At 35.6% G+C, this 12,699-nt stretch overlaps 1 protein-coding gene across 1 annotated transcript in view; it reads left to right on the top strand.

The window, feature by feature from the left end:
• Positions 1 to 7,918: 7,918 nt before the first annotated feature.
• Positions 7,919 to 12,699, top strand: part of LOC128552163 (uncharacterized) — a gene marked incomplete at its 3' end in the record, with an annotated part of 28,653 nt that continues 23,872 nt past the window's right edge. The window contains exons 1-2 of the mRNA XM_053533184.1: positions 7,919 to 7,963; positions 11,462 to 11,669. Coding sequence (XP_053389159.1) covers positions 7,919 to 7,963; positions 11,462 to 11,669 — 253 coding nt within the window. The remainder of the gene's footprint in view (positions 7,964 to 11,461; positions 11,670 to 12,699) is intronic.

Below are 12,699 nucleotides of genomic sequence, written 5' to 3'. Positions count from 1 at the left end.
CGAAAAAAGAACTGTTTAAACAGGCCCCACTTCCAGACAGTCAAGCGCTTTTAAAAACTCACCATTTTCAAGGAACTGTTACACATGTTTGTTTTGATGCAATTGTAATAGCGTGCGAGTGTTGAAATTTCACATAACTAGGTGGAACACAGTTTTCAACGATTGTTTATTTTTATTTCTTTACAAATGGCATTCATTTTCAAAGGGGGACAACTTTTTCAAAATATTTTCAGTACGGGACAGCACGGCAGAACATGTAATGGTCAGGTAAAATATTGGTAACGATGTTGTTCGTTTATAAAATATTTCTGTGTTTTGGTGATATACTCCTAAACCTTAAAACAGGCCCGGGTCCAGAAATTTTTGATTTGTGGGGGCACCAGTCTGGAATGAAAACGTCACCGCCGAGGGGCATAGCGAGCGCTGAGAGCGGGTAGGTATTGAAGAGCGTGCCTTTGCCCATGTTAAGGGGGTCAGGGAGGTCTCCCCCTGGATTTTTTTTGAAATACAGGTATGAAATGGTGGCCTCTGGTGCATTTATTGGTGGCTGTACTTCCCTAATTTTAGGGGGGTCAGGGGGCTCTCCCCTTGGAGTTTTTTTTAAATACAGGCACGAAATGGTGGCCTCTAGTGCATTCTTAGGTCTAAATTTTGAGAAAATGGAGGGGTTACTCCCCTCTTGATGGGGGGGGGGGGAGCAGTCAGGGGCTCTCCTCCTGGGAAATTTTGAAAAACAAGTATGAAATGGTGTGGCCTCTGGTGCGTTTCTGGGTCTAAATTTTGAGAAAAAAATATTCCTTTGCCAAAATAGTAGGGTGCATCTTTGATGAGTATAGGTCACTTCTCGGCCAACGGGGGGAGGGGGGCACGAGCCCTGGATCCAGGCCTGTAATAGGCCTTATGGATATGGCAGTGGCTACGATTACGGTACCATAATCCTAGCCTCCGATTCTAGTATTATGAAGTTCCGTATTCCTAGACAACCCTTTGAGTATAGGCTAGGATTGCGGAAGTTTTTAAGAGGCATCAAGTATATGTTAGGACATGCATAAATGATGTTGTAAATTTACTTATTTCACTTAAAATAGCGATTTTTCATGCCTGTCATATGATTTCGTGTTATCGATCCGCCATTTTGGATTAGTATTTATCTTAAACGATATATTAATGGCGGCACGCGGAAATATTTATAGAATTATCTACGTTTCGTATATATACCTGCAATTTTTTCAAAACTACAAAATTCTTACTAACGTACCATTCCCAGTTGTGTTCGTAGTAGCAATGGCAGTTGGTATTCATGCAGACTCTGCAATTCTGTGTATGTACGACGCATCAAGTCAACACAAATAGTCTTTAATAACATACGATATGGTTATAGGCGACATGTAAAACGGAAAAAAAAATCTGGTTGCCTGTGGTATGTTTTATGTGAATATGATCTATGTTAATTTGCAGTTAAATATGCATTTATAAAGACTTCAAGTGTATTTTAGTAGATCTTTTCTTCTATATAGCTTAATATTAAGGACGCATTAATTAACAGATGCAAAATGGCAGATTGATAACACGAAATAATACGGCAGACATGAGAAATTGCTATTTTAAGTGAAATAAGTAAGTTTACAACATCATTTATGCATGTCCTTACATATATTTGATGCCTCTTAAAATACTTCCATAATAACTGTGTATGAGGACTTCATTGACTTCGCTATTAATGAACTGAAAAGTCCGGTACTAGCCAACCTTTCCAAAGGCAAAAATGCCACGTGCAAAAGTTGTGCCACAGCAGAGGAACTGCTAACAGCTATGTCTGATGACATTCAAGAGACTGTGAAACAGAATATCAAACAAAGTCACGCGTACTCCGTCCTCACTGATGAGGCGACTGATGTATCTAACAAGAAACATCTTGCGTTTTGTGTACAGTATGCAAACTCAGACAGTGGAGAAATTAATGTAGATTTTGTAAAAGACATTCAGGTTGATGACGGTAAAGCCTAAACAATATTTAAAGCAACTGAAACATTAGTACAGAACGAACTTGGAATGGACAATTTTGTTGCGTTTGGGAGTGATGGCTGTAATACAATGATCAGTAAGAAAACTGGAGTAGCCACACGTCTTAAGGAAATAAAACCAAAGGTTGTTACAGTCCACTGCCACAATCACAGACTTGCTTTAGCTGCAAAGGACAGCTTTGAATCTATCAAACAGTTAAGGGATACGGACGATGTGTTATCAGGTATTCACAAATACTACAAATCCTCCAGCAACAGAACCAGATCCCTGTACTTGAAGACTGTGATCAGAAACGTATCAAGCAAATTGCTCAAAGCCCGGCTGTCAAAATTCCATAAGTTTCTATGGAATGTCTTTGAATTTCCATGGAAGTCCGGACTCTGGAGTATTCGGACAAACTTTCCGGAGCTTGATATGGAATACTGCGGAAAAATGTCCAGGGATTTCCGAAGAACTTTCCATGGACAATTTTCCAGAGTGATTCCACTGCCATCTGTGAACAATTTTCCGGAGTTATTCCGCAGTCCTCCAGGAAGTTCTGCTGACAGTATTATACCATAGCAATAAATGTGATTTATAGACTTTTTTGCAGTACATGTATAGTGAGCAATAACACTTCAGTACAAGCAATATGATTTTATTGCATGTGATCACTTGCAGTTTCAAACACTATATGATATAATATGAACAAGGAAAATGAATCTTTGCCAGTTAAAAGTGACTGATTAGAATATTTTTTAAGCATATACATAGTTTCGAACAAAGATTAGTTACACTTAAATGATGATGAAAGCACCTAAAGATATCTGCACATGTTTTCATATATGCATATTATTTATAAAATCTTTGTGAAGCCTTTGTTTATACATTAGCATTCATTGTTTTATGCTATATATAATGACTGATGTACAAATATACATGCATGTGTTGATTAGCATAATTACAAATGTATGTATTGTTTCATTGGTCAATTATGTAAACAAACTTACTTGAGCAATTTCTAGAATCCTCAATATCAACTTTGAACTGAATTACCTCATATAATAAAGTTTCACTAATTTTTACACAACTTAACATCAGACTTCCAGTTACACATTTTGAAAATTCCTCTGTAAGATCAGTTGATCTAACTGGCTGAGCTTGATCACATGGTATTCCCAGTCTGATGCTAATTGTTTTCTGATGTGTTTAAAATCCCTTAGAAAATGGCAGAGTTATTTTCCAGAGTTAAATGACCAGAATTTTTTCAAAGTGCTACATTTCCGCAGTGTCGGTGAATATTCCATGAACATTGTGATAGATGTCCAGAGTAATTTCCAGAGATGTCCGTGGAAAACATTTGCAATCACTCTGGACATGTTATATAACAGATGACTTTTCTGGACTATTCCATGGAAAGTACCTACTTTCCATGGAAGTTTTGCATTTGTCTGCAATTTTTCCACAGTTACTCTGGAATATGTACAGCCGGGACACGTTGGTTGTCACACCATGACGCAGTGACATCTCTCAGAGATACTTATAGGGCAGTGATCATGGACCTTGAGGACGCCGTTAAATCGGGAAAAGATAAAGTGCGAAGGATCAGGCCCCTCTGATTTAGCCAGTGGACTTGGAAAGAAATCGAAAACCTACCAGAGTATACATATCATTCATTTCTTGTGTGACGCTCTTAGACCCCTGACTCAGTTGGCCCAGACATTTGAGTCTAACAATGTTGACTTGTCAGTTATCAAACCAAAAATGGATGCCACCATTTCTGCCCTAAACAAACTAAAGAGTGTGGATGGAGTAAGCATGAAAAAGAGCAGCAAACTTCTACAAGAATTCGAAATCACACCAACAGAAGATGAGATTAACCGTGTGAAACATGCTGAGTGCCAATTTGTTGACAACCTTGTTGCAAATATTGAATCCCAGTTAGTGAACAGTGATATTATTGACTGTATGTCTGTGTTTGCTATGAAAGACACTGGTGCTCTGGCTGGCAATGATGAAATTGAAATGCTAGCAGATCACTTCAGTTTTGACATTGATCAGTCGCTGTATGAATGGGACCAAGTGAAAGAAACTGTGAAGGACCTTGACTCACAATTTATCAATACCCCTTCGTCCCTGACTAAGACACTAACAAAAATTGCTCCAACCACCGGCAGTGTATGTCCAATTATCACAAAGTTGTGTACAACTGCTGCTGTACTTCCAGTCAGTACAGCTGAGGACTAGAACGTGTGTTCTCAAGTGTTAAGAGAATTGTAACTGACTTACGTAACCGCCTAAAAGTTGAAAACACAAACAATATTTTGCATGTGCACAAAAATGACAAATACTTGAACTTTGCAAGTGCTGTTAAAAGATGGACCAAAACCAAAAATCGTAGAATCAATATACATTGTTAATGTAATTGAGCTGTGATATAGCTTCAAACAGATATTGATAAGTTGAGTGTGAGTCCTTAAGTCCTTGCGATGTTTGACCTGTCGTCAACACATATTTAAATATTTGAAATCGGATGCCTGTACACTGTTTTGTATACTAAGTGTGAGTCCTTGGACCTTAAGTCCTTGCGATGTTTGACCTGTCGTCAACACATATTTTTATGCAAGCTCCGTAGCATTAGCTCCATATAACCAAGGTATATATCTTACACTCACTTTATGAGCTCTGTTTGATGATGTAGTAAATCAAATCAAAAACCAACACGTATCTTTGATTGAAATATGTCATTTAATATCTAAATGACGAATTTGAAAACACAATTAACAATAAATGGTTCTGTTACAGCATCATACATAATATGTGATAGGTGACTAATTTTATCAAGAAAAGACAAATATTAACAGTTGATATGCATCATCAAAGGTGGGGATCTAACCTTTATGCCACATATTGCAAAAACATAATAAATGGATTTCATTTATTAAGTTATTAGCAATAACCCCATCCGAAGAAAGTGAGTGTATCATTTATTTATCAACAGCTTACTCATGTGTTGTGTTACACCCTCTAACATGCAGAATTGTAGAAAATGGTATATTTAACATGACAAAATAGAGGTGAGCAACCTTTGGCACCATCACTCAAGCAAAATATCAGTAACTCATAAAAACATGCAAAACTGACTACTATTAAACTTTATGTACATGTAACATGATAAAATAAGTGCGAGAGACCCATGACCCCATCGCACCATTAGCAATAAGAATTATAAACATAAGAAAACTAAATATTTACTTGATAAAAATCATCCACACCAAACAAAGGTGTATGATTTCTAAAATCCAATACTGATATTTGTCTTAAGAGGATAACAGATAAGTGCGAGAGACCCATGACCCCATCGCACCATTAGCAATAAGAATTATAAACATAAGAAAACTAAATATTTACTTGATAAAAATCATCCACACCAAACAAAGGTGTATGATTTCTAAAATCCAATACTGATGTTTGTTTTAAGAGGATAACAGATAAGTGCGAGAGACCCATGACCCCATCGCACCATTAGCAATAAGAATTATAAACATAAGAAAACTAAATATTTACTTGATAAAAAGCATCCACACCAAACAAAGGTGTATGATTTCTAAAATCCAATACTGATATTTGTCTTAAGAGGATAACAGAAGAATACTTGTTAAAGTGATGCACCCTCTAACATGCAGAAATTGTAGAAAATGGTACATGTATATTTGACATGACAAAATAGAGGTAAGCATCCCTTGGCACTACCACACAAGCAAAATATCAGAAACTCAAAAATACATGCAAAATTGCCTACAAATAAACTTTATGTACATGTAACACGATAACTTAAGTGCGAGAGACCCATGACCCCATCGCACCATTAGCAATAAGAATTACAAACATAAGAACACTAGATATTAACTTGATAAAATCATCCACCCCAAACAAAGGTGTATGATTTCTAAAATCTAATACTGATATATTTTGTCTTAAGAGGATAATAGAAGAATACTTGTTAACATGATAATCACAAGGTGAGAGACCTTTGACCCCATCACATTTGTGATCATGATGTACCTATATTGTTGGAGCTTTGACCCCATCTGATTGTTCTCCCATAGGAATGCGAATATACTTTTTATAAGCGTTTGAAAACCACCTGCCCAAAGGTCGATTTTTTTTTTTTGAAACTCCCCATAAACCTCTTTGCAATGCCGCTGCAATGCCGCACCAATGCGGAAACTATGACCTTTGTAAAAGTCAGTACTATAACCTAACCGAGTGAGTGACATTTGCAGCTTGGTACAAAAGAAAGATCTTGTCACTGGATTATTTTTAAAAACGAAAATAGTGGGCCAGGTGGAGCGTTACTTAATGTATAATACGAGTACAATGCATGCAATGGGCGCATACTTAATTCATGGTGACAACATGATATATACAGTTTATGGGTCTTGCCTCGACTATATTTATAGCTTTTCAAAACCAAGTCAAAGCTATTTAGTTCGATTGAATGTTATACATACATGTTCTACTACTATAATATACGAGTCAGGAGAGGAAGAAATAAATTCTCCAACTCGAAGGAAACATGAAAGGTCAATAAATACATGGCTGTTAGCAGTATACGTAGGAATTGCGAATTGCAAACTACGTCCATTGACCGTATTAAGTTATGCAACTGGCAACCGTGTGTCTGTTTTAGGAACTAAATTATGATAACCTTGCAATGCTTTTAAAATGCGTGTCTTAAAACAAAAAGTTATATTTCAAACATTGTAGAACTAATCTTCTGACCATGCATATAATACTTAGGTCATGAGATGTTTATTTACCAAGCCTACAACTGCATTGGAATGATTTTAAATGCACTTTGGACATAAATTTTGACAGAAGCGCACCAGGTCCAATAGTTTTCACAAATTCTACTGCATCATCAATATTTTGATATTGAACAGAACGCATTTCTGATGGGATTCCAGCCTTAACAGATTGACCTTCTGGAAAAGATAAATGATGTATTCCACGAAATTCACTGGGTTCCTGTTTTGGTACTAAACCCAGAGTTGAGGTCAGGTGGTTCATTGAAAGGAACCGGAACACGATCCGCATCAATTTCAACAGTGATTTATGCCCTCTAAATTTTCAGTCGCAGATTTGAAATTCCCAGGAAATTTATTAGAATGAGTACCTGTAAAAGGTATTTTAAAGCCCTTTGTGAAACCGTTCATCAAATATTCAGTTAACTTCAAGTCGTACCTTGGAGTCAGTATCATAGGTTCTCAGAACTCTCTGAAATTTGATTGCACCTTTTTAAAACATACAATTCGTCCAGGACCGGGACACTTTTGACATCTGTGCTGAAAGGTGCACTATTTTCTTACACAAGACCCGTTGTTGAAATCAAAGCACGGTTTGTTTTGGTGGGATCTTGCGCCAAGAAAGGACTGTTTTTGTTTTGGGTTAATTAACCCCATGGCCAGTGCCTGCGTTTATAAATGGGTATCGACTTCCCCATATGAAATCAAAGCAAATCTTGCTTCTTTTAAGAGACGAAATTGTCTATCGTAAAAATGGCAGCTGAATCCCCCGATTGCTTTGCAAGTTTATGAACTGTGTCGCAATGTTTCATTAAAGTAGCAGCAGATGTTGGGTGTCTGTCTGTATAAACATTTGTAGAAATATGAAATGTATTAAACCCTTGATCCGTTTTTATACTGGTCGGGGATTTAAAACTTTTTTGAACGAGGGTTCCCCACTGCCATTTTCGACTAAACGATATTTATAATCACCTTAGTTTATTTTATATGGAATCTAACTCCACAAACTGATCTGATACAATCTTAGCTTTGATTTTTTCATCAATACCAAGAAAATGTGGATGCGAAAATGTGGCAGAATTTAGATTCATAACTGAAACTGCATAATGGTGTTGGAGCAGATGTTGAAGTGTTTAGTGTGGATTCCAAAGGTATCTGTTGTTTTCCGAAGTTTTGGTTCTGAATAATGTCAGGCGGTAGTATCTTCAAGTCTTTTAAAACCTACAACATACCTTGTGTGACAGCAGGAACAACATGTGATATAATTGTGTTCAAGTCTTTTTCTGATAAATACGATGTGTTAGCTCCTGAAACCTGCTCAATTTAGTTTGTTCTTCGTTTGCTTTTTGCAGCTTCCTCAGCTGCAGCAGCCTTCGCTGTCTTGGTGGCATATGAAATAGAAAACCATATACGAGAGCATGTAAACATCAACTTCCACGAGAAATACTGTATTTACAACAATCTCTTCTTGTAACATTTTACAAGTGTATGGCAGTAATCCTGTGTTTAACCATACATCAAAAATAATCCATCGACTAAATGAAATAGTCCATATGACTACATATAGTCCATTTGACTATACGAAGAAGTCCATCTGACTTTACAAAGTAGTCCATCTGACTACACTGTAGTCCATTTGACTACATTAATACGGACATAATATCTGAGTAACATAGACTTAGTAGCACGTTTGACTCCATGCAGTCCATTTGACTACATAAATGTAGACAGCTGTCAAGTACAATCATTTTTTGTTGTTGTTGTCCATTTGACAACTTGCGGTGTATTTGACTGTAGATTATTTGTCTATAACCATTATTTATAGAGTGGAACAGAATATAAGAAAAAAAAGACAATGTGTCTAGATTTTATAATTCTAATAGACCATTTAACTACATTTAAACTAATTGGCCACAAACGTATAAACAAATACAGACAATCTGTTTAGACTTTATAATTCTATTAATCCATTTACTTACATTAAGTCTTTTACCACAAACGGGCAGAAAATTTGTGATAGACAAGATCTGCCATGTTCATAAGCCTGCAGAAAGACTTGTTTATCTAACTGAAATGGACCCCATATGGGTTTGGTTCTATCATATATGACAGGCCAATACACTTACTATGTCTATACTTACTAAAAGAGCATGTAAACATCAACTTCCACGAGATAATACTGTATTTACAACAATCTCTTCTTGTAACATTTTACAAGTGTATGGCAGTCATCCTGTGTTTAGCCATACAGTAAAAATAATCCATCGACTAAATAAAGTAGTCCATATGACTACATATAGTCCATTTGACTATACGAAGAAGTCCATCTGACTATACAAAGTAGTCCATCTGACTACACTGTAGTCCATTTGACTACAACAATACGGACAAAATATCTGAGTAACACAGACTTAGTAACCCAATTGACTCCATGCAGTTCATTTGATTACATAAATGTAGACAGCGGTCAAAAGCGATCATTTTTTGTTGTCCATTTGACAACTTGCGGTGTATTTGACTGCAGATTACTTGTCTGTAACCATTATTTATATAGTGGAACAGAATATAAACAAATACAGACAATGTGTCTTAGACTAGCTCCCAGACTATGATATATATATATATATATTTTTCTTTTCCTACATTTTTATGATTTCATGTAAGGAGCTGAGCCAGTCTATATCCTATGTCCAATATCATGATAATTTTAACATCAGTCCTCTTAGAAAATCTCTAGAATAGACTGGCTTTTGTCTCTATGAACATAAAAAAGAAGAAAAAAAAATCATAGAAATATCTTAATTATCAGTCTAGTGGCTAGTCTAAATGTGTCTAGATTTTATAATTCTAGTAGTCCATTTAACTACATTTAAACTATATAAACAAATACAGACAATTTGTTTAGACTTTATAATTCTATTAGTCCATTTAACTACATCTAGTCTTTTACCACAAACGGACAAAAAATTTGTGATATACAAGATCTGCCACGTTCATAAGCCTGCAGAAAGTCTCGTTTCTCTAACTGACCATGCCCCCGGACCCCCCTAGCACAGGCCCTCATTCTTCAGCACCCAGCCCTTTTTCAAGTCTAGATACAACACTAATAATCCTAGCCTATCCTCATAGGGTTGTCTAGGGATATGGAACTTCCGTAATCCTAGAATCAGAGGCTAGGATTATGGTACCGTATTTAAATTGTAGCCACTGCCTATGGATATAGTTTGCCGCGAACACTTGTTGCGATCATGCTGCAAATATCAGATTGTGGGATGTTCGTTTGGTGTTCACTTTTAACATGCAAATTAGATTTTCCGCGAACAAGTAGCTGTGAGCTTCCCGCGGACAAGTTGCTGCGATCATCCCGCAAACTAGTTCCTGGGAACATGCCGCAAAACTAGATCTGAAAATCATGACTACCAAGTAAAACCTGGCCAGAAATTGCCCACGGAAAAAGTGCAAAAAACAAATAAATTAATAGGAATCAGGGATATAAATTTAATAAATAAACTTCTGAATCAGCACTTCTTTTTCTTTGTCTTTATCCTCGCATGGAAGAACCGTGATAAGATAAGATAAGTTTTATTCTAAGTCGGCAAGACATATAACAATACAACATAAGCTCTGACTGAGCTTTTTAACCGACTACTGAAAACAAGTACAAACAACTAGCAACAAATATATAAGAGCTGTAAATAAAGTAATTTCATTAGTACATAGTTTAAAACAAATTACCACATAATAACCTGCATAAATTCATAAATACTGAGATTATTTAATACAAGGACTTTAAACAATTAAAATGTAATTATGTTAAGATTACATACTATCCTTAACTACACCAATTGCACAAACAAAAGGCTAAGAGACAAGGCAAAATAAAAAGATGGTTTTTAAAAAAGCAAGTATCACATGAGAGCTTATTAAATGTGAACTTATTATCAACTCTACTTCTGGGTATAGTTAGCAGTACCGCCACAAGAACTAAACCATTTTTAACAAAATGCACAATACATAAATTTTTAAGTGCAAAGAGGTCACAGTATAAATTACTTTTTTAAGTACATATATATGTCTTAAAACAAAAACAAAATTAGTGATCAAAAATAGTGAATACACGTAATTATAAACTATCCACAAAAAGATACTCTAATATCGATTATCATCACCAGAACCATGAATAAGCACATCCGCCAAATTTGTACATGTATAATCACTTGTTTCTATTCTCAGATAAAAAATTTATGGCGGTTTCTCACCGGAAGCTTGGATGTCAGAGTATATTCTTTTAGATTTATTAATAGCTGCAATACACGCAAGGGATCCGGCATCCGACCTGCCAGCAAGAAAATTTCAGCTTTTCAATATGGCTCCCTGATGCGGCGCGAGACAAACTCAGCTAAAAGTTGGATTTTTTCTACTTTGTATTCAAATAAAAATACATATGCTGATAAAAATAATGTTAGACACTTAAAATCCACTAAAAACAGTATAAAACACTAGTCTACCATAAAACACATCTTTATAAAATTTTCCACATCCCAATTTTTTTCCTCCACCTGAGCCTTCACCAGCGCCCTCTACTTGTAGATGATTTCAAACCATTGATCAAAAAAGATAATTGCAACCAATATGATCTATCTGTATAGGGAAGTGGTGGGTCAAAGAAGGTGCCAGTGAAAGAAGGAGCTGTAACTGACATCAAAATAGAAGTCTGTGCTGAAGATGGGAAAACAACCAAAGTATACATCATTCATGTGAAGCGACTGTCAGCTAAAGATGCCACACTCTCCAGTCTCAAGTTAGATGTTGGAACGCTTGTGCCAGAGTTCAATGTAGATACCTATGAATATACATGTAAATATAAAATTGTTATTCTTGTTTACCAAAAAAAAATGGTTGTCTGATATAGTGCATTTGATACTTAGATAGATATTTCTGTACAATTTTGATTATGCACGTACTCATTTCTTCATCATGTTACATTGTTATGACTAGCGAGGGGTAGGATGTAAGGACTATCATTCTATTGGTGGTTCAAACAAGGAAAATATGTTTCTCTGTGCAAAACTATGAAACTTTGTTGATAAGTTTCCAAGAAAAATTAAATTTCACAATTTTGTACTGAAAAACACGTTTTTCTGGCTTTAAAGCAACTCCTCCACTCTTTTCAAGCAAGAAAATCTCTTTAATATCTGTAAAATGTGTTAGCTGTAAAAGTGACCAGTGGTACATTAATTTATTAACATGAATTCTGTAAGATTTCTTAACAAATTACCAAAAATGTGCAGAAAGGAGTAAACCTGATAATTGTAAAACTTTCGATATAATGGAGAAAACCAACATTCCTTTTGCTTTTTTTTTTTACCAATATTTAACACTTATTTTCACACACTTTATCACTTTTTGGTGTTATATATATATACATTTTATGCCAAACTTGGTAGAAATAAAAGTTATGTTGAAAAATTTAACCCCAGATATGAGAAGATACCATTCACATCCTACCTCCTGATTAAAAAAACAATTTGTCTCATTCAAGTATAAAGTTAAACAGCTATAACTACTTTCACTGACCCATTGATTCAAATCCTGTCGATGTAAATGGCAAAGTTATGTAAGGTTACTGAAATCAGGATTTTCCTTGCAACTAAAGAAAATAGATGTATTAGTTAACCTATATTATGTTCTGTGGTTTGCAGTATACAGTTAGTTTAGTTTCTTCTTCTTCTTTTTCCAGTGTAAGGGTAGAGATCCTGGCGGAACATCTAGTACCCTGTGTTAAAACTGTACTCCCGATAAAACAGCTGGCTATTTACAAATAAAATTATGTACACAGTTTACAGTTAAGTTCTATCATAGAAATTTTGTATTAAAATTAAGTCAT

The sequence above is a fragment of the Mercenaria mercenaria genome, unplaced genomic scaffold (assembly GCF_021730395.1).
Source record: "Mercenaria mercenaria strain notata unplaced genomic scaffold, MADL_Memer_1 contig_2096, whole genome shotgun sequence".
Lineage (NCBI taxonomy): Eukaryota > Metazoa > Mollusca > Bivalvia > Venerida > Veneridae > Mercenaria > Mercenaria mercenaria.
The sequence above is the reverse complement of the archived record's forward strand: the minus strand, read 5'-3'. Positions and strand labels throughout refer to the sequence as shown.